General features: G+C 37.4%; 1 protein-coding gene across 2 annotated transcripts in view; it reads left to right on the plus strand.

Annotated features, from left to right (window-relative positions):
• Positions 1–3784: 3784 nt before the first annotated feature.
• The window catches only part of LOC135733466 (receptor tyrosine-protein kinase erbB-4), a 457412-nt gene continuing 437021 nt past the window's right edge, over positions 3785–24175 (plus strand). For both annotated transcript variants that reach the window (XM_065252090.2, XM_065252091.2), the window contains exon 1: positions 3785–4112. In XM_065252090.2, coding sequence (XP_065108162.1) covers positions 4034–4112 — 79 coding nt within the window. In that variant the 5' untranslated portion in view covers positions 3785–4033. The remainder of the gene's footprint in view (positions 4113–24175) is intronic.

Genomic DNA, 24175 nt, shown 5'->3' on the forward strand with positions numbered 1-24175 from the left:
TTATTTTTATTTTAGGAGTAGATGCAATTTCTTGCATTTTTATTCTTTTTAAAAATTTATTTATGACGTTGGGGCGGTTTCCCTGACAGGGATTAGACTAGTCCTAGACTAAAATAAATGTAAGAGCTGTCCAAACTAAAAGCAATTTGCACTTATCATATCTTAAAATACATCAGTGCCCTTTATTTTGCCTCAATGCACACAAATAATGTTTTAAGTAAGTCATGTTTGTTAAAACTAGTTATATTTTCTAATTAAACTAAGGTCTAGTCCAGGTTTAAAATAATCCCTGTCCGGGAAACCACCCCATAGTGTATGAGCTGCAGCGTCTGCATGTAATTCCCATGTAGTCCTGTAGATGGCAGCATCCTATTGTGTATTCTGTCGTTAAGAAAAATAAAAAATTTTTATAAGGCCTATAAAACATTACAACAGTATTTCATCAGTCCATTAGATAATGATTTCTTTCCTTATTCAAATTTCACTGAGTCACATCCAGTGAAAATTATGTTTAGTAAATAATATTTAAAACCCAATTGACATCATCTTCCCAAAAGCAGTATCATTGCACGGCCGATTCACCAGCTTAACCCTCTTTTACACACTCTTATATATTCATACTTCATGTGCATGTTTTAGTGGGTAAATATTTGTTTTGAAAGGTCTGAACGGATGATCCAGTACCGTTTACAGAGTTTAAAAACTCTTGCGATGAGATGGCAGAGAGAGCATCCACCAAATGGAAAACAATTACACAGTCACTGAATCCTCTTCTATGTTCTGATGAGGGCAGTTAGTGGTGGCAGTGGCCACGTAATGGTGTGTGTGTAATTCGGTAATGTCTTTCATTGCTCAGCGACTCCAGATCTAAGCGGCCTTAAGAACACACAATTTGTCAATTGACTCCAGACCATTAAAAAAGTAACACATCATCAAACTTTGAGGAGAATTTAGATTACTTAATGCAGACTCATTCAGAAAGCATAATTATGTCATAATTTAGCAATTTGCACATTGTGATGTATTGATCTCTATTAAGGTCTATAAAAGAAATTAAATTACTGTGCCATTCAACCTTGGTATTTTCTCAGAAATGGATAATGCTGACATTCTGCAGCTCGCCGTGGACCGTTTCGGTCGATTCGGTTAAGAATTAATGATGCAGGTCTTTTTCTAATACTTATATGCAGAAATCATCTCTATATGTAACATTTATTTTACTTATTCTAGGCGATTTTTTCCATAAACTTTCTTATCACTTTTATAGTGTTTCTCATTTCACTTTTGCTAAAAAAAAGTAAATTTATTTATTTTTGCCTAGGCCTGTAAGTTTGTATATATAGCCCAAGTTTGAATGTAGCCTTGTTGGTTGCACTCTCCACATGTAACGCATGTTTTGTATTCATTCATTTTAACTGGGCTACACTTGCTTTGAAGATAAACACCTAATATTAATTGCACATCTTGAACATCACTTCTGTAGCATTAAAAACACTCCGTGTGTGAATGAATCCCCTGTGATTTCCCATTCTGATGGTCTGTTGGGAAATTGCACTTAATGTAAATAATTTCGGTGGTCTTATTCTCTAGTAGTCGATAGTTTTCGTCAGGCTGTTAAGAGGTGGTGTTTGAATGCAGGAAGTGTAATGGAAGATAGCGGGGGAGAGAAAGACACCAGTGGAAATAGGCTCTGCCTTGTTGATAAAGCCGCTTCATTACTTGGATATTGTGTGTCTGGAATCATTATGCATAGGAGGGCCTTCGGAGGCTCAGGTTTTATTGGCGGCTCTTGCACAGCTAACTCTCCATTAGACAAATCATTCAGTAGTGTATTAGATTAGATCTAAACCTAGCATCGAGACTGTTTTTGCCAACCGGGGGAACCTTTGCGATCACTCGTCTAATGCGGAGAATGAATAATGCGATTGAGAGCATCTGGAAGACACTGTCATGCATAGAGTACCATTCTGAGAGATTTATTACAGGAAAGACATCATATGAATATGTTGTTGCTTGATCGTATAGTTCTGTGTAGATCTTAAGGGTTAAATATATAACACACTAATTGTTTTGGACTCATAATGGGTAAATATTGGACAGAACACATCCTGGGTTAAAAATGACCCAATGTTTGGTTGTTGTTATGCAACCATGGGGTATAATAACCCAGCAGTTGGGTTAAAACAATCCAGCATTGGATCAATTTTAACCCAGCAGTGTGTTCTGTCCAATTTTTACCCATTATGGGTCAAAAATAACCAGAGTGAATAAATCGCTACTTAGTTACTTATTATTATTATTATTATTATTAGATGCAGAGGACAAGCTTTAAATAATAATAATAATAATAAGATGCTAATGTCATACAGTAGCTGTATGTATGCACGCTTCGGAGAAAGCAGTTTGATCTCCTGCTGTTAGTTACCCTCGGTAAAGTGTGGTTATGACTCCCTCCTGTGGCGAAAGGTCATTACTACAGTAACTATGCAGATATGTCACACACCGGCAGAACAGGCTGACAAGCCTTTCGTCGACTCCATCAGACATAGATTATAAAAGAGTAGTTTAGAGGAATCAAGGGCACAGTGAAAGGGAAAGTGAATACGATTTTTTTCTAGTTCAACTCTAGGTCAAGGTTTTCATCCACTTTAAATCACTTAACACCAGGGTTTTTCATGCACTCCCGAGGGTCAGAAAAATGTCCTGAAGAGAATTTGTGAACAGAAATATATTAACAAGATTTTCCTATAAAATGTATTCTGCTTACATTCGATTGTAATATTGTTTGGGGTTGAGTCTGGGGTGGGAAGGTCACTGGCTCTGTAAAGGATGAAATCCCAGACTTGATGAACTGCAAACTTAATATTGTCTGCTTTTAAGTATATTTTTTACTCGATATGGGTTGTTGGGTTGTTTAAACCCATTGTTGGGTCAAATATAAAACATTTTCTGGGTTTATTGAACCTCAATTGGTACTTTATGACCCTACGTTGGGTTTTAAATAACCCAGCATTTTAGTGTGATTATCAATTCTGTGATACAGTAGTGTGAACTGAATATAATTAAAATATACATCAAAGTAAAAAAAAAATAGGTACAAAATACTTTTAGCATTGTTGAAAACCACAGATGTTTTTTATTTTTATTAAACAAATAAACCAAATTCATAAGTCTGTTCTGTTGATTCTGCACTAGTAGAAGCGCGTGACCTGTCTACTGTAGTCTACCTATAAATGGGCGCGTGTGAAGCATACCAGATGTTTTAAGTATGGTTGCGTCTGACTGTCCTAATCTTTAATGGCAGGTGTGAAGGTGGAGATCGCAAACTAAAGCACTTAGTGTCAGATTGTTGCTGAGTAACCTACTGTATACTACACCACCTTAATAACATTGTAGTACTTTTTCTGTAGAGCTCTACATAATTTTACACAAGTGTGGAAACTTTTTTTAATGAAAATTATTATTAAATGAGACGTTTAGAAATCTGTTTAATTAAAATTTTGTGTTTTTTATTGTACTAAATTGCGTCATATTTGAGGAAAAAAATGTGTTTATCCATGTCCATGTTTGTGCTTATATTTTATCCTGCAATAAAAACACGAGACAGGTGTATTCAGAAGCAAGCGCCCAACGAGCCAATCATAAACTTACGCTGAGCTGTGGAGGGAGAGCTCGTGTCTAATTCTACAGACTTTGAGCCAATCAGATTAGCGCAGGGCGGAATGTTGTTCGACGGGGGCGTGTCTCGGGCTGTGTGCCGTAGCAGCGCTGAAGAGCGCGTGAAGAGAGTAATGGCATGAGCTTTGCGTCGAGATCCCGTCAAACCACCGTAACGCGAATTTCTCGCACCTGAACTTTCACAGTTTCCGAAGGACTATTTGACCCATTAAACGGAGCGTCTTGTTGAATTATTTGCATCAGCAGCAGCACTTCACAAGTCACTCCAGAGCACTTGCGTACCTGCCTTTCCAAGACATTTAAAATAAAGAGGATATGATATTGGACATGTGAAATACAGGAGGTAACTTAAAAAATGAAGCTGGCGTCTTGTCTGTGTTGCCTCGGCGTTCTTCTCACTTCAGTGGCGGTCCGGCTGAGCCGTTCGCAACAAGGTGAGTAACTACTGACCATCGTCTCGTGCGCAAAGGTGCCTGCGTCCTCGTGTACGCACCTGTAAGCTCAATTTACTTTTTGGGTGGATGCAACCTTCGCATTTATAAATGTTTATTGCTCATGCATTAAGTCAGAATTTTGCAACCTGTCTGAATCAAAGATGCATTTTTGTGATATACTGAGTGTCATTTGTTCTCCGTACACAATGGTGCACATTTTAGATTTCATGCATTAAGTCTCTATGGGTGTTTGTGTTGTAGTAGGCTGGCATACAGTTGGAGCAGTGGCACTGATAGCGCAGAATGGCACTGTTGAAGTGGCACTGAATGAAAGGAGCATTCAGTGCTCACTGGACGTTGTTTTGTTATTCTTACCCCGTACACTGTCTGAGAAAGACTTTAAGCGGTCATTTGTTTCCCTGTGTGTAAAATGTCACTTCTGTTGACGAACCTCTGGCGTCTGTGTGTGTTGGTTACTGGATGACAGTTTAGTTTAGTTTTTTGTGAGATGAAAATAATATTGAATTGTATTGAAAATGACATCATGTATCATCATCTTCAGATTTTGCATTTAACTCCATTTACCATCTTTGCTTTATCATGGTTTAGATTTATTTATTCGTTTTAAATGAAAGCGCATTTGTTTGTAAACTCTATAGTTTTTTTTATACAATTTTAGCTTGCATTCATGGTTTATTTATAATGTGTTTATTTTTTTCAAAGCAAATGGTGTTTTAGAACCATAATGCAAGTAAAATTAAGGAAATATATCCTGTTTTACCACTTAAGATTAACCTGAATGCATATCTATGTCGAGCCAGATCTCCACATGGTGGTGGTATGAACCGAGATACTCTGAATCATCTCTCTCTCTCTCTCTCTCTCTCTCTCTCTCTCTCTCTCTCTCTCTCTCTCTCTCTCTCTCTCTCTCTCTCTCTCTCTCTCTCTCTCTCTCTCTCTCTCTCTCTCTCTCTCTCTCTTTCTCTCTCTCTCCTTCACATTCTCCCCCTCACTTTATCTCTCTTACACACATCCATTGATAAATTATAGTCATCGTGGCTAATTTTTAGACGTAGATCCATCAGAATAGGTAAATTCATCAATATAAAACAGCAGTATCGATTACAGTCGTATAAATGATGGTGTGGCTATCGATTTTTTTCCATCAAAGTCTGACCTCATTTAAAACATCCAAGTAAACTTGTAAAGTAAAAAGCAAGACATTACGCCGTTTGATTATTATTTTTTGAAGGTTGAACAACAATGTCAGACGTTTAGTTTGCTGTTGTGTATTGTGGGTGTTTTGTAGCCAATAATAGTAATATTTGTATATACAAAGACACCCTTATCAGTAACTACATTTAGCACAAAGTGGAAGAAGAGCACGAATTCATCTTTTTGGTTCATTTCTGATCTCAGTGTTGCTGGAAGAGAAAGCGCGCTCCGCTGCGCGCACACACACGCATAGGGAAGATGCGCTGCGAGACGAGACGCTTATCGGGATATTACATGAAATAAGACAAATCAACAACATTCAGTCGGATCTTTGATTTGGATTTTTCAAAATGAAATGCGAAAGTGAATAATAAATTATCATAGTCTAATAGCCTTTCCAAGTTCAATGTGACATCAGAGGTGTTGAAGGACGTTAACAACTAAAAAACAAATAAAATAACACACAAAAGAGTTTTTATTTGAGCTAAACCTGCATTAAGCCATGGTTTTTAGAGAGTACATGCATGCACTTAAAAAAGTTATAAATAAAAAATGTCCCATGCTTCATGAAATATTAAACATGTTACATCAAAATAACTTATTAAATCAAATACCATAATGTGCTGAATATTGTGGTTGTTATCTATGATGTTTCAGTTAAATGTGGACTTGATGAAAGGTTTGATGATAATGATCCACTTCATATATGACCACTGCTGTCCTGTTTAATTTGGCCTATTGCCCTTTATCTGTATCGGTTATCATTTCTATTTTTCTGAAGACGGCCCTGTCTGTTTCCTGACATTTAGAAGTTGTGTTAGTAGAACTATACTTGTGGAGAAAAAGAAGAACACAAATATCAGTCTGTTAATCGGGTTAGGTTTGGATTAAGTCCTGACAGTGACTGAAGAGACTGGCCGTTGATGAAAATGAATCGTTGGGCAATTAAACTCTCCTCTATCTGATCTATATCCTTTGGCTAGATTTCCAACTACAATAGCGCTTTATAACATTTGAAAGCATTGGTGAAGTGACTGATAAGCTCTTAAGAGAAGATGCTAAAAATGGTTCTTTGCACTGAATCATTTTGTTCTTACCTTTTTATAGTATAAAGCTCTTTCCACTACAAAAAACCTTTTGGATAACAGAATCTGTGAATGTACCTCTTAGAAACCTCTATATATTTATGCATGTAAGTGTGTATAGTGCAAACAGCACCGGAGAAGGTTGTTTGGGTTGTAGCAATTGCAGATACCTTTTAGGTGCTGCTAAATAGCTTTCATTTATATGGTTTATAAAAAGCTCTCTTTGAAAGTGCAGTTGTAAAGAAACAAATCTCATTAAAAGGCCTATTCATGTTAAAAGTTTAATTTAGTACCTAATGGCAAAGCTTTTAGAGTGATTAGGTAGTATTTATTTGTGTTGAATGCTTTAATATCGATTTGTGCGGAAGTAAAAAGAAAATATTTCTTGGCTCAGTTTTGTCCGGTCTGGCCTCTGAGAACTCATTCAAGATTTTGATTGACAGGGCCCATATGAGGCCAAAGTATCCCACGGGAATCCTCTCTCTTGCCCTACTTTATCATAATAGTATTTTTTTAACATCGCTTTCTGCAAAATGTTATCACTTTGTCAAATGCATCTTTTTCTTCCTTTATGTAGTTTACTGTTGTTTATCTTTATCCATTTAACTCTTTCAGTCTGGGTCTGCCATGACCCGTGTTGTATGTTTACTTCCCTAGACACACATCTCAAGTTCACCGTACATCTAAATGTTTACATAGTGTAGCTCGGGCGAGGAGCCCTATTAACAAGAAGGGTAAAGTATTTGCTTTCATCGTGGTTTTCGGAGACCAACATCTATCGCTCCCTTTTTATTTAGTCAAAGTAAGAGGCCACGGCGCTACAAACGCCTGCCTACACAGCAATAAGCCATTGTCTCACAAAGCCCATTTATTCCATTTCTCTCCATCGTGGTCCAAGAAAGGCAAGCTGACCTCTGAGCTTGTGTGTTTCAATGGGAAGAAAAGCAGCCTTTGATTCTGTTAGTAAGCGCCAACTCCTGCCAAGCGAAGGCGGGTTCCTGCGCGGCATGCATGCTGCTCTCCGCTTCGGCTCTGAGTGTCTCACTGGATCTGCTCTGACTGACTGTTGCTGTACATGCTTGGCTTAGGAGGAAGGTGCAGTCTCATCCTGACTTACTCTGTAGTGCAGGGAAGCAAAGACTGATGGGAATTAGATACTTCTGAAAACACATTTGATTTTTTTGTCGATTTATTTGGCTCGCAATAACTTACTGATTTTACCACCGTTAACAACCAAACCTAAGTGCTTGCCACTGAGATCAACATATGCTTAATATCTTCTTCTTAATAAGTTCCCTAACAAGACTTGTGTTTATTTGTTTTATGCACATTGGTGCCTCGCATTAGGATACAGAACATGCTGAATCATCTTGAAATTTCTGGTTTTATGTGTCTCCCCATTGGCTTTTGAAGTGGAGTCAGCTGGGTTTTAGGAACTTGAAGAAAATGAACAAAACAGAAAATAAATTTTGGGACTGTTAAAAAAGTATGTGCATAACCTAATAAGACTTTTGAGTCTTGTATAACATAAGGGCCTCATATTTATGTCTCTGTTACTTCTCATATGCTATCGTTTATATGGTAACACTTTACAATAAGGTTGTTAACATTAGTTAATTCATTACAGTAGCTAACATGAACTAACAATACTTCTACAGCATTTAATAATCTTAGTTCATGTTAATTTATTCATTTATGAATGCATTGTTTAAATAAAAAGTTGTTTATGTTAACATTAATGAAGGCACAATGAATTGTATTGGCATTAACTAACATTAACAAATTAATAAATGCTAAAAAAAAACTAAATGGCTCATTAATGTTAGCTAATGCATTTACTAATGTCAACAAATGCAACATTATTGTAGTAAAGCTTATAGTATAAACAATCAATATTATTATCAATACTGTATGCTCATTCCCAGAATTCTTTGATTGGCCCATTTTTTATTTTATTTTTATATGCAGATGTGGTTTCCAGAAGGACTTATCCTAGTCCCAGACTAAAATACATGTTTGTTAATTTAAAAACAAATGTATTTGACATATCTTAACATATATCAGTGCAATTGTTATGTCTCAAGATAGACACCAGTATTGTTTTTTGTAAGGTTCATTTGTAAAAGCTACTTAAAGGTGCAGTGTGTAAATTTTTGCAGCATCTAGTGGTGAGGTTGCGCATTGCAACCAACGGCTCAGTCAACTGCTCACCCCTCGCTTTTAAAACGCATAGAGAAGCTACGTTAGCCGCCACCGGACAAACATGTCATGGTCGGAGACAATTTAGTAAAAAAAGTTTGTCAGTTAAGGGCTTCTGTTGAAACATGGCGGCACAAAATGGCGACTTCCATGTAAGGGGACCCTCTGTGTATGTAGATCAAAACATCTCATTCTAAGGTAATAAAAACATGCATTATGAAAGGTCTTTTATATGATCATATAGTTTTGTATAATATTTTGCATTTATGTCAAGAGATCCTTCAAAAAATAACACACTGCACCTTTAAATAAATGTCCCAATATAACTACAGCCTAGTCCTGGATTAATCAAAACCCTGTTTGTTAAACTACCCCTTCAGAAATCTGTTGAGCTAAATATTCTATGGTTTAAAATTTTAACACAACATAATTTTTTTAAAGTAGCGAAGATGGACACCAATGTTGTGTTCTTTCCACCCCAGTGTAAATTTTATTACATGGTCATTTAAAGGCGGGGTGCACGATTTCTGAAAGACAATGTTGACATTTGAAATCACCTAAACAAATACGCCCCTAACTCAATAGTATCTCGACCTTCTTTTGATAGACCCGCCTCACACATATGCAACCCAGGCAATGATGTTGGTTAGTAGACATGTACCTTACTGTTGATTGGCTACAAGTGTGTTTTGGTACTCGGCCCGACTCTCTTTTACAAAGCATTTCTCAAAAATCGTGCACCCCACCTTTAACAGTATTAGCGCCTACACCAAATATGAAATGCCTTTATGAAGCCTAAAGTCAAAGAACTGCACAGATACCTCGCAGTGTTTAAAACGTGCCCTTTTTGCATTCATATGCACATGCCGTGTTTACTTTCTTCTATTGGGTTGACACATTACTGAACTGCTGTCAGTATTCATACATGCAGTGTTTGACCATGGGTAAAAGGGCATGGCAACTCATGCGTAATTCATAACGTAAAGTTGTTTGCAGACAAAACATTCACTCTGCAATAGCTTTTACCGTCTGCAGAGTATCTAACAGAATCGTATCAGACGGAAGCCCGGCTATTGGCTTTTCTAGGTCAGTTACATGGTAAGTCAGAAGTTCAAATCATTTAACCTCCGACTGCAGAGCCCTGCTGGCTGGGGATGCTTTCTTTTTTATCTTGTATCGTAGTGATTGCCTGTTTGACACCTGCTGTTGTCTTGATTCCTGTTTTTATAGGTTTAGTGGTTATGCTTTGAAACTGCAACAATCACACTCAAGAGAATCTAATAAATTGTAATGATTTTGAACTGACAGAGGCAGACAACCGATGCTTCACTCATAAAGAGTCCCATGAATTTTTGTAGTTTATAATGGATCTTTTATTAAAGGTGCAGTGTGTAGATTTTAGCATCATCTAGCAGTGAGATTGTGAATTACAACCAACAGCTCAGTCTACCGTTTACCGAAACGCATAGAGAAGCTACGGTACCAGCCCAAGGACAAACATGTTGTCGACTAAGACAAAACACAGTAGTGACAAAATGCGCCCTGTAGAGAATAGGGCTGCACGATGTGAGGAAAAGTTGCGATGTGCGGTGACATTGTTTAATAATGCGATGACGATGTGAGTTGCGATAAATATTTTATATTTTTTCATGTTTTAGGGGCCATTCACATGTCGCGCCTAAAAACGCGTGGAAAACGCTAGACACGTAGGTTATTGTCACATGATCTGCACGCTGCGCTTGTGTCATTCTGAAAAGTAAAAATGTTTTAGAAAAGCCTGGAAAAATGAGCGCTTCGCACCGCGTGCGAGTCGCGACCGCGGCGCTTCCAGAGCGCACATACTCGCGCGCCTACATTTGAAATAATGAACTTGATTACTGCGCAATAGACGCAATATGTGAATCACCGCTTCCACAGTACCTGTGTTTGCGTCGTCATCTCTCCTAAATCCCAAATAATTCCATGATATAGCTGAAGTGCTATTCCTTTTCACCACAAGGTCTTCGTCTGACAACACAGTTTCCTCACTCTTCTCTCCTTTCTCCGCCATCGTTTTTGCTAACAGGCACAGCGTCGCAACTGACACCTCACAAATCAATCTGTGTGTAGCTGACTTGGGGTTCCCCTGATTGGCCTAATAGCATGAACGCGCAAACCATCAGTGCGTCCCAAACTGCCTACTTCCATACTATATAGTATGCAAAGAGTACGAGAAGTAGTGATTTTCGCCTAGTATATAGTAAATTCGATGTATCGTTCAGCCCTAGTAGAGAAGTTTGTCTGTTTAGTGCTACTGTAGAAACATGGCAGCACAATATTGGCGCCTTCTATGTGAGGGGACCCGCAGTGTATGTAGATAAAAACAGCTCATTGTAAGGTAATAAACATATAACAGTTTATTATGTAAGGTCTTTATACACCACTGATAATATAGTAATGTAGATTATACTGCATTTCTGTCAAGAGATCCTTTTAAAAGTTACACACTGCACCTTTAAATTAAGAATATTGGATATAACAAGATTGTGAAGACAATGCTACGCTCAATATGGCCGCTCTACTGACGGAAGTCCCGCCTTCCAGTTAAAAGAACCAATCATCAATCAAACCTCTTTGGGGGGCTCTGTGGACATTAGCGGAATCGACCTCAAAAACTGTTTAAGAAACAAAAGTTTTGGTACAAAAACTCCTTTGGTCTTTCTCCATTCAAGTAGGATAGGACTTTATTCTTGCATGACTGAAAAAACTGCAAACATTTGAATAAATAGCTTCATTATTAAAATAAGTTAGTTTGCCAACTAACAGTTCATACGAATGGGAGAGATTAATAATAGTCCTCTTTACTTTAAACCGCCAAGTTTGAGAGATTGACAGCTATACAGGCAATAAACAACGCAATGTCAATCAGTCTCTAGCTATTGTTTCACGTGAACTTCAGTTCCACCTCTTCGTACTGACAAAATTCATAACATTCAGTTCTCTGACTCATTATACAAAGTGCTTTTCACATGTACATGAGCTGCTCAGACGTCCGTAACTATGATGTTTGAGAGCTGCTTTTGTCCCTCATTCCCAAAGCCAAAGACAGGCTTTGTCAGCCTACAATTAAGAACAGCAGAGGGGCTGTTAAGTGCCACTGCAAAGATTTTGTCTGTTTGAGGATATAGAAGGAGAGCGCTAAACATTGGCTTTGATTGACACTGCCAATCGTTTAATACAGAGTCGTCCGGGCTTCTCTTTAAGTCTACTTCAATTCTTTCTTTCAACTTCTTTCATCCGTTTTTGTGTGCATGCCACAAAGGGAGAAATTAGTATGACAATAGATATAGGCCTAATCTTTGGTAAAACGTGCTCATTACTGCGGAAATAAAAGCAATTTTACCGAATTAAAGTTAATTATGCGTCCCCAATTTTACCTTTTTTCCTCTGTTGTTCTCTCTGAGGTTGATGACAACTAAAGCAAGCTTTACACTGTACTTCTGTGTCGACTGTACGGCGTAGCCTACGCAGAGACGTGAACCCTACGCAGTAGCAAACAGCATAGCCTGACAAGCACCTCTCCCAATATGTAACAGCGTGTCAATTAGGGGTGTCACGGTTCTCCAAATACTCGATTCGATAACATTTTCGAGTCTAAGGTTGCGGTTGTTACTCTCTTTAATTTTTTTTTAAAGAACAGGTTGCTGTGCCATTTTTAGACTAGAATTTTATGAAATATAATAGCTGACCTTGAACCCGGAGATGCCTTGCCATGTTAGTCGTGCTGCCAGTGGAAAAATATGGTACACACACATACCTGATAAAACAAAACTTCCTGTCAGATGAACATTCCTGTCAGTACTTTGCACCTTAAAAACGCGCTTTTATTACCGTCCGACGAGATTGTGAGAATACACCCCAATAAGTCATGTTTAAATGCTGTTTTCATAACTCTTAAGCAACTGAAATAAGTTGTTGTGAAACTTAAACAGATCTCAGTTAAGAGAAACAACCGGTCATGGCACAGACGCCGTTCTGCTGTGCACGCGTGCTCTAAGTTCAACTGAAGGCGGGAGGCGCGTGCTGTTTTTTTGTTTCCCATGTAAAGAGCAGCTCGCGAGGTGTCTCTTGCATCTGGCATGCTATCTTTTGACTCGCTGTAGCTAGCAAAGTTAGAGGAGGTTGACTCGCAGCACTCAACACGCGTGGCAGCATCGACGATTCCATCTTTTTATTCAAAGTTCGAGGTTGTGACCCCCTCCCATCAGGTCAAAAAGATCTGCATCGGATTTCTGCTTACGACGGTAAAAACAAAGATGAGCCAAGTTCAGGTGTGATATTTAACTCAAACTGCAACAATAGTCGCTGTCCATTTACCTCCATCACTGCTGGTCTTCTCAAATAACATACAAAAGCTGCTTCTTTTTCATTTTTGTGGGTTTACTGGGCAAGTTGCTACTTCTTCAGCATAGATATGTACACTAGATGTCACCTTGGCTACGGCAGTTTATTGGACCGAATGCGTCAACTAGAGCTGCCATCTTGAAACAGGAGAGCCCCGCATCAACGTCATTGTAGGCATAGTGTAAAGGAAATAAAATCATCATGAATGCGATTTTCTTTTGGTGCGTTTCAATAGTCAGACATGTATTTATCATTGAGTCCAGAAAAAATTTAAGTTTTGATATTACAACCCCAAAACAGAAAAAGTTGGGACACAGTAGAAATTGTGAGTAAAAAAGGAATGGAATAATTTACAAATCTCATAAGCTTATATTTTATTCACAGTAGAATATAGATAACATATCAAATGTTGAAAGTAAGATATTTTGAAATGTCATGCCAAATATTGGCACATTTTGGATCTCATGAGAGCTACACATTCCAAAAAAAGTTGGGACAGGTAGCAATAAGAGGCCAGAAAATTTTAATGTACATATAAGGAACAGTTGAAAGACCAATTTGCAACTTATTAGGTCAATTGGCAACATGATTGGGTATAAAAAGAGCCTCTCAGAATGGCAGTGTCTCTCAGAGGTCAAGATGGGCAGAGAATCACCAATTCCCCCAATGCTGCAGCGAAAAATAGTTTTCTGAGCTTCTCAGAGAAAAAATGCAATGAGATTGAAGTTATCATCATCTACAGTGCATAATATCATTCAAAGATTCAGAGAATCTGGAACAATCTCTGTGCGTAAGGGTCAAGACCGGAAAACCATACCGGATGCCCGTGATCTTCGGGCCCTAAGACAGCACTGCATCACATACAGGAATGCTACTGTAATGGAAATCACAACATGGGCTCAGGAATACTTCCAGAAAACATTGTCAGTGAACACAATACACCGTGTCATTCGCTGTTGCCATCTAAAACTCTGTAGGTCAAAAAAGAAGCCATATCTAAATATGATCCAGAAGCACAGGCATTTTCCCTGGGCAACGCTCATTTAAAATGGACTTTGGTAAAGTGGAAAACTGTTCTGTGGTCCAACGAATCAAAATTTGAAGTTCTTTTTAGAAAACTGGGACGCCATTTCATCCGGACTAAAGAGGACAAGGACAACCCAAGTTGTTATTAGCGCTCATTTCAGAAACTTGCATCTCTGATGGTATGGGGTTGCATGAGTGCGTGTGGCATGGGCAGCTTACACATCTGGAAAGGCACCATCAATGCTGAAAGGTTTATCCAAGTTCTAGATACATATGATCCCATTCAGATGTCGTCTCTTTCAGGGAAGACCTTGCATTTTCCAACATGACAATGCCAGACCACATACTGCATCAATTACAACATCAAGACTGCTTAGAAGAAGGATCTGAGTACTGAAATGGCCAGCCCTGCAGTCCAGATCTTTCACCCAAAGAAAAGATTTGGTGCATCATAAAGAGGAAGATGCGACAAAGAAGACCTAAGACAGTTGAGCAACTAGAAGTCTGCATTAGACAAGAATAGGACAACATTCCCATTCCTAAACATTGGTCCTCCTCCAGCTGTTCCTTATATGCACATTTAACTTTTCTGGCCTCTTATTGCTACCTGTCCCAACTTTTTTTGGAATGTGTAGCTCTCATGAAATCCAAAATGAGCCAATATTTGGCATGACATTTCAAAATATCTTACTATTAACATTTGATATGTTATCTATATTCTACTGTGAATAAAATATAAGTTTATGAGATTTGTAAATTATTCCATTCCTTTTTTACTCACAATTTCTACTATGTCCCAACTTTTTCTGTTTTGGGGTTGTATGAAAATCTACTTTTTCTAACTATAATCCATAGTGCTAGTAGGCCTAACATCCAAACGCAGTACAAAAGTCCAGCATCTTCCATGAATTCGAAGTACAGGTGGCGATAGCAGCTTTACCTAGCTACTTCCTATGACAAGACCCCTGTTTTAAGATGACGGCGGTTTTGACGCATGCTTAGAACCCCAAGGTGACATCTAGGCTGCGTCCGAAACCGCATACTGTACAGTAGGTACTGAATAAGATGAAGTACCTACTTGCCATTAAAACAGTAGTTACTGTATAGTATGAATCCTAGTAGTATGAATGAGATTCGGACGTACTACATCCGCCATGTTGCTACATCACGTGAAATACATCGTCATCACGTCATGTCATTTCAGCGCGAAACAGCCGCATGCCTCTTCTTCTTCGTTGGATAACTCCTCTCCTGAGTGATCATGGGATAGTGAAGCGTCCATCGTATGCACACTGCAAAATTTAACCAGACGTAGTAGGTCATCCGGGTACTTTTCGCATACTGTTTTTCGAATACTATGTATGCGGACATACCACTCGCCTCGCCTACTGCTTTTCGCGTACTACATAGTATGAAGTAGGCGGTTTCGGTATATATCTATGCTTCTTCAGCTGTTGCAATGCTATTGTGGGTTACACTCAAGGATACTGCCTACTAGTGGTCTGCATGTGTAAATGCACATTGACGTAAACAATGCAGTCGGACCTTTGCAGAACTATAATGAGCCCTAAAGTGTGTTTTTATTTAAACTTTGCCCCCTATCTATTTGATATATCTATTTGATTTATTTATGTGTTCATGGACACATTTAAGGTTTAGATTGGGGTAAGGATGTCATTTTAAGTATTGGTTTCTCAATTTTTTCTAATTTTTAAACTATTGTCGCTTGGGGTCTGGGTTTGATTTGGGGTTTGGGTGTCTGAAATGTAACAGAAAGTCGTTCTAACCCCAACCCCAAGCAACAATAGTAAAAAAAAATAGTAGAAAAATTCATAAACCAATAAATAAAATGACACAAAAGTTGTGCTTGGGGACAAGAAAAACAATATAGAAATTCATGCTGAGTGACACAAAAGACATTCATGCTCATTGACACACAAAAAAAAAGAAAAAAAACTTGTATATGAACAGCAATAAATAAATTAAATATTTTTGTGACTATACCACAAAATGCCTTGAGATTGGGTTTCATCAGAGGATGCTGAAGGGCCTGTTCCTCTGTATTTTCTCTTTTTCTGTCTGTTGTCTTTTTGTGGCACTATTAATACAATATTAATTGTAAATGCAGATTAGCAATGTTATTACAGCAAGGCTCTGAGTGATATTAAACGTTTCAAAACGACCACAGTGGTCAACCGGGCTTAATCTTGTTACAGAAATTTCGGAAATATCGAAAAGGCAGTCAAACGTTGGAATGAATGGATGGTCAAAATGAAAACGCAGTAATTAGCAGAGGAGTTAAGCGATTTCTCTCGCTTTCAGTCTCTCCGTGTCATTGCTGCATAATTAAATGTTTGTATTCCCTCTCAGGGACAAATTTTCATTGTGCTGTGCACAACAGATACATTTTGTCCCCGCTAATGAAGCTCTTATGGTAGCGAGCGGTTGTAGGTGATTTTTCGGCCCATGGTGGCACATAATAGCCGACAACAGGGAAAGAGAACAGAAGAGACGGAAAATGAGAGAGTAAAGGAGAGATTTTGAGGTGAGGATATAAGACTTGAGGAGTCTACTGTAAACTGAGGATTTAAGGAGAAATATGAACACTCAAGTATGAGAGTAAAAGTGGGATGCAAGAATGTGGAGAGTCTACATTAAATTTGATGATACAACAAAATACAACTTTTAAGTGATTACGGTCAAGGGATTAATAGAAGCATAAAATTACAACACCACATACTGGTCTGGCATGTATGCTACATCCATTTAAAGGTCACGTTCTTCATGAGAGAGTGAAAACAGCGCTATACAAATAAGTAAATTTGTGAAAAATACCGCGTTTTTTTAAACGTGAAACATGAACACATGTTATATTGCGCACTGTAAACACAATCAAAGCTTCAAAAACACAGAAAGGACCTTTAAGGCCGGTTTTAGTGGTTTCGTGTGTACCCAGATTTTTTTTTTGAGACAATGACGTGTTAACTGACTTTTTTTAGAACGTGTGGGGGAGATCGGATAGGGAAAGCTTTGGTTTCATGTATGTGGATGCGATCTTAGTCTTCAAGTATTTCTCATGCTGCTGTGTAGCTCAGAGCATTGCGTTTGCAGTGCAAAAGGTCATATAGGTTCAAATCTAGGGAATACACATACTGATTAAAAGGTTTATCTTGTAATGCACTGCAAGTCGCTTTAGATTAAAGCATTTGACAAATGCATAATGCAAAGTTCTTATTAAAGTAAGCATTACTTCCAGTTTTTCAAGTAATTAATCAAACAAACAGTTGGTAATTCGTTGTCTTCTTTTTGTTATGTCAATATTGTCGTTTGATTTGTGGGATAATATTTAGCAGCAGGTCTATTAGCTCGCATTTACATAGCAAATGTCTGTGTTATGCTACTGTACACATACGGTAAAAAAGTGATAATATGTGTGTGTATTGAGTATAATAATTGTGTAGGGGAGAACCGGAGCAAAAGTAATGTGGGACGAAAGTAACAAAGTGATTTTCTCCGAGCCCTGATAACATTTGCATCCCAAACTACAACAGCATCTTAGGAACACAACCCCTGACAGAGCTGACAAATATCGCGTATTTACTCACCGTTTTCTGCGCGTGGATCCAGAAAGGTGTTTTCAACCATGATAAGTAAATTCCTAAAGCCGTCATTTTGTTCTTATAACGCGCAATCTACAGGTTCTTTAGTGCTCTAACACATCCTGAAGTTTTTCAAAATAAAAGTAAATCGGGTTTAAATGTGAGGAGATCCTGTCGGGACGAAAGTAGCACTTGTTACTTTTGTCCCGCTGGTATACTGTTGTTGTATATGTTGAAAATTTATATTAATCTAATTTTATAGTGTTCAAACTGTTGAATTTTTTTTATTCAAAACAATTTAAGTTTGTACAGTCGGTTGCTTTTGAAACATTTGATAAAACTGAAATTTAAAATGAAAATGTAATTTTATTATTTTTACAAAGATTAATTACTAAATATGTTTGCAGTTACATATTAACGACGTCATAGTCGTGTATATTTAATAAAATAAGTGTAACACAAAATCCATCTTGTTTTGTTATATAACTTTGTCCCTGCAGGTGGGGTCGAAAGTAACAATTCACTACTTATGTTTAGAGTGAAATTATACTGAAGTCGTTTAACATTTTTATAAAAATTCCACCTGATGTTGATAGACCACACTTGTGAGTTATTGACCACAGCAAAAATTATAGCTCTTTCTATAACATTTTTTCTATAACAGTTTTTCTGAAAAAAAAAAAAAAATACTTATTTATATATATAGGGGAGACCTACACATGCACATATATATATATATATATATATATATATATATATATATATATATATATATATATATATATATATATATATATATATATATATATATATATATTTAAGAATTAATTACATGTGTACATTTACATTTTTATATAATTTATATTATACATAAATGCTTATTATATAAATTTATATATTTTCCTAAACTTATACAAGCATGTGTATGTTTTTATATAAACACAATTACAGCCATAGTTCAAATATAATTTTAAAAATATTAACAAAATATACAAAGAAGTTTTACAAAAAAACATACATTTACAAAAATGTATTTTAAAAAATACATATATTTAAAATAATTTATATTCATGCATTGGAAGAAAAACTTTGTATGTTAAAAACCTGTAAACATAACATGTTTGAAAAGGTTTAAATTAAATATATTTTAGTCTTTTATTTATATATTTTTTGCCATACAAGTTGTAAAATAAAAAACATATTTGTTGAAATACATTTTGAAATATATGTTAATATATGAATGTTAAAACTAAATATATTGTCAAATTCAAAAATATATTTAATCAAGCTTTATTTAAAAAAATGCATTTAGCATATATTTAAGATTTTTGCCGTATGCATATGACCTAATAGATCTGATTTTGCACAAATCTGATTTGATTTACACTCAAGGAAACAAACCAACATTGCTTTCAGTTCTGGAGGTGTATAAAACATTTTCTAAAGTTGTAATACTTCCTCGTGCCAACAACCATAAGGAAGCCTTTGATTGATATATGCAAACAGTGTAAACACTGTGCACTATTAATATATCGCACTGTTTATCTGAGCATCACAACAAGGCAACATCAGATCGTGCAATGACGTGACTTTGGGGTGGGACCGTGTGTTTGTGTAGCCAATGTCGAGAGGAGTGTTTGGAAAAACTAGTTTGAAATTGTATTTATTTATGTTTTTTATTACGTGAATCGGCTCCGAAATTACGCAATTGCTCTCTTGTATACTGCTAGGAAGCTCTTCGCAAAGCTGTTACGATGATCAGCGATGTGTCTCTCTTGTGGCCCAGCAGTCACCTTGGTGCAGAGGAAATATAATGTCGGCCGTAAAGCCACATAAAGCATTGAATGAGTGGAAAGAGTGAAAAGGCAATTGACCTTGGCCGGTTGGATGACTGCAGGAAGGATGAGCCATGCACTGAGGAAAGACTGTCATTCAATGTGCAGAAGCGAGTTAAAGATGGGCTTTCAGGTGATTCATTGACTACTGTCTGGTGTACTTATCTTACTCAATGGAAGTCTGTTTTTAGCCTTTATTTACCTGACAAATCATACTGTGCTCCCCCCCCCCCCCCCCACGATGAATCAAGTGTGAAGCAAGCTCATTCCTCTATAAAAGGTGATATGATACAGCAGAGAATTGTGGGTAGGGCTGCACTGCAGGCTTTGGTGTAACTTTGCTACAAAAAAAATGCTTTGCAAGCTCAGTGTCAACTCTTCACAGTTTTGCCTTTTGTGGCTGTTTACTATAGACAGCAGTACTTAATCTAGGAGGTTTGCTGGTGACCTGGTTATACTGATATAGACGCGCACACACACGCGGCACGATTTGAGACTTGTAGTGTAAAGGTATAGGACTCATGCTGAGGTGTCCACTGTTTGATTGTCCCCTGTTTCCAAATGCACATGCACATAAAGGTACATTAAACCCCCCCAGCAAGGTGAATGTTATGCTGATGCAGGGGCATTTCGGATATGGAGCGAGAGATACAGCAAACATGAGAGATGGAAAAAGAGAGAGAGTTGCTAATTTTAGCTACTAAGACTTAAGGGCCGGATATTCGTTTCCTTCTCTTTTTGGCAGAGGGTTGAGTGAAGGGGGCATGGGTACAGCTCCCTGGAGCTATGGGTAAAACACCCACTATCAGAGAGGCTGGACAGCCCAATTAATCAGACTTCACTCTGGGGAGCCACAAACTGGTGACAGGGACATTTTATCCTGGTCAACCATTGGACATCTAGAGTCTGTCATCCAATCGCATGAATCTCTCTTTTTCTCTCTGTCTCCTGTCTTTGCTCTATCGTTTCTCTCCAAACACACTGCTGGCTCACCCCAAGGATGTCTGCAGGACTGTGATCCAGGATAAGAAAGCGGAAAAATGTGACGTTAGGTCCATTCACATTTTTTTACATTAGTGATGCACCATTATTATATTTTGCTAATACTTGAGGTATAGCGTGGCACAACCTAACGAATTTTGGTTTGAGGCATAATCATTCAAAAAATATTTGAGTTTGATTAATTATATTTTTACACAAGCAACACACACATCTCTGCTACAAATGAACATTTGAAGTTTGTTTCTATTACTTACCATTCTTAGACAATAACACCAAATATGACAGAAATGCAAACGTTACAACTTACCCCATAGGTGGGGTTATTTGTAACAGGAAGGGGGTTAGTTGTAACACTTGCAAAAAATTAAGTTTGCAGGCAAATATTCCAATACTATTTTGTCTAAATGCTTGAAGTGGATATTGTTTATATATCTGTCTATAATAGACATGTATCTACACTATTCATCCCTCATCTAACCATAGTTCAATAATAAATGAATACAAATGTCGAAATATGTGAGAAAAAGCAGCACAGTTATGACAAAAAAATTATGGGACCCAGTCTGTAAAAACCATAATAAAGTCTCAAAATCAAATTCTGAGATAATGAAACTCAAAGTCTGATTTTCATTATGATTTTAATATTTGACATGACCTTATTCAATCAATATTAAAGATATGAACAAAAATACATTTTGACACACAATTTTTGATAAGACAGCAATCATTAGTGTGTAGCCTATTTAAAACAAATAATTGATCCAGGGACAGCTGGACAAAGGCGTGAATTAGGCTAACGTTAGCTGTTTTCATATCGTTAGCTCTTTTGGCAGCTTGAAAACAATACCGGAAAAACAAATCGCTCAACCTGTGCAACAATGTAAACGGTCCCTGTTACAAATAACCCGTGTTAGTTTGTGCCCCGCACACCCTTAATGTGTTAAAGATTAAAGACTTATTTACTACTAACAAATGGTAATTAGTTTTTAAAATCAATAGTTTTACAAATTATTTATTGTTGTTCAAGCAATATACTTTCAGATTCCATTCCACAATGTATTGTGTTGTTTTATATTTAAGTGACTTAAATATCTGTTAAATGTTATGATGAACCTGACATCATCATATAATATGAATCTAACTCACAATCTCTTTGAGTTTTGAAAGTAAGGTTGTCTATAATTGTTCCAGGGGGCAGCTTTTCTTATATAGTATCTTATAGTTAAGTTTAAGTTAGGTGTGCTTAAAAAGAGAGAGGCCCGGTCACGAAGCGCATGAGCTGCAGCATGAATGTTACAGAAAGTTTATACTGTTACTGGTGTTGCCAAAGAGTCTACACTCTCAGAAAAAGGTACAAGAAGGTACAAAAGTTGTCATTGATTTGGTACCATTTCAAAAAGTAAAGAGTAAAGAGGTGCATATTGGTATCTTAAAGGCAAAAATGGTACATATTAGGACCTTTTTGAAAGATAGCATCCTAGAGACAACTACTTTGTACCTTTTTTCTAAGAGTGTAGTGCAATGTATGTACCACTGGCACACCTAGCCTTTAGTGCACTTTTTTAAGGAAAAAAATCATTCCTCTGCTTTCAACTGTTTGACATTTTCCAATTTTCTCCTTGTCGCTTGTTAAGTTTTGCTTGGTTTCTGATTTTTTGATCGTGCATTTGTGTGGATGTTTGTGTAAATCTGTCGACAGCGTCCAGTTGTTTTATGTCATTTGTCTTTTCGTGTTGATTGAAGGTACTCTTGATCTTGTTGATTTTATAGCCTGACTAAATTCTTATTAGAAAGGACCTGCTGTTCCCCTGTTCTCCTGACATCTTTTCTCTAAACAATTATTTTTTTGAAGGCCTTGAAGCCAAAAGCTCATATACGCTCATATACAAGGAGATTTATGTTTCCCCACCTTAACCAATGCGTCGGAATTGATTTTGCCGCAAAGACAGTGGGTAAGAAGACATGCAGGGAGCGTCTGCTTATAATAAAAAAGTTCAGAGGACATGATGGCCATATTTGCAAGCTTCCAGGCAGCTATTATAGTCATACAAGACCAAATCTTGCCTACCTGAATGGGGGAAGATGGATATCTCTAAAATCACTCAATAAGGTCACAATAAAACAACATATTTCCAAGTAACACTTGAACTAGACATCTACTTTACTGTAAATCTTGTTTCTTAAGCTTAGTCTGCTAAATACACTTTATCCAGGACAATTACAGTTGGCGTGCATTACCTACCAATTCGTAAAGGGTTACATGTAACTCTCTTCTGTGAGATATTATATATTGGCAAGAGAAAGGAAAATGTATGTTACTGTAAACATCTTTTGTAGGATTTGTTTATGGGCACATGCAATGTTATGATGAAAAAATTAGTTTTATTTGTGCATAATAATCTTGTGTATATAGTATGATGTATTATGCACTTTCAATTTATATACAGGGTTCCCACGGGTCCTTGAAATCCTTGAAAGTTTGCGAATCTGGGGGAAAAATGCAAGGCCCTGGGAAGTTTTAAAAAATATACATACATAGATACGGGTCATTGAAAGCGCTTGAATCTATTTTATGCAAGAAGTTTTCTGGAAAAATCCATATTATTCCCTGTGTAGTGTAGGATAATATCATAAAAATTCTAGACTTTTTAAGCACACATGCTAAATTATTCGCTTTAAATGCTATATCTTCTGTATGCGAATGTTGATTTATACCAAAATGCTTTTTTGCATAGTTGTGTTTGACACATTAAAACGTTTCGGGTTACATATGTAACTGTTGTTCCCTGAGAAGGGAACAAGACGCTGCGTTCTTCCTTGCAATACTTCCTGCGTCAAAATTATTTGAGATAGCGATATACTTCCTGCACCCTGTCTTTGTCTTTAAGCCTCACCATTGGTTGAATTTGATATACATATTCAGACGCACTTACCACTGGAGGGGTCCCCAAAGTGTCACCGCAGTGACGCAGCGCGAGTTCCCTCAAAAGGGAACTGTAACAATGTATCTTAAAAAGTAACACAATGTAACCTTGCTCTCACTTGAAATGTGTCCCCACATTTAGTCCTTGAATTTGAGGGTATTGGACCTGAAACGTCCTTGAAAGGTCCTTGAATTTGAAGTTAGCCAAGGTGTGGTAACCCTGTATATACAAATTTCCCCCTCGAATTTTTTGTTTGTTCACTGATATTTAAACACATGACCTTGCTGTTGCTAGCACATGAACATGGGATTAGCAACAACAATGTCATGGTTTTGATTCCCAGGTAAAATGTATAGCTTGAATGCACTGTAAGTGTTAAATGCATAAATGTAAGTGCAGTGCAACAACATAAGGGCAGTAGAAACACCTGCAGTGACCACCAAAGCATAACTATCCTGACCCCTTTCCCCTCGTGTGACCCTCATATAATCTTACTGTCTCCTGTACTTCTCTTATAATGTGTTAAGGTGTCTGTGCTATGGCCTGAGAGGAGATAATAGCCAGCCTGACATTTCCCAGACTCCTCTCGCATTACCCGAGTCCTGTGTTCTCTCCTGGGACTAAAAACCGGTAAACGAAAACCATGCTCAGAGATGAGCCAGAGACATCCGAACAACAAGCACGCTGTTTCCGAGTTCAACCACCCTTGTGATGAGGAACCGGTCTTAGAGCCGCATCCTGCATTCTTCCCCAAAACACACAACCTCTCCACATAGCTCAACCTGAAACCTGTTT

This window comes from Paramisgurnus dabryanus, chromosome 15 (assembly GCF_030506205.2).
Source record: "Paramisgurnus dabryanus chromosome 15, PD_genome_1.1, whole genome shotgun sequence".
NCBI lineage: Eukaryota > Metazoa > Chordata > Actinopteri > Cypriniformes > Cobitidae > Paramisgurnus > Paramisgurnus dabryanus.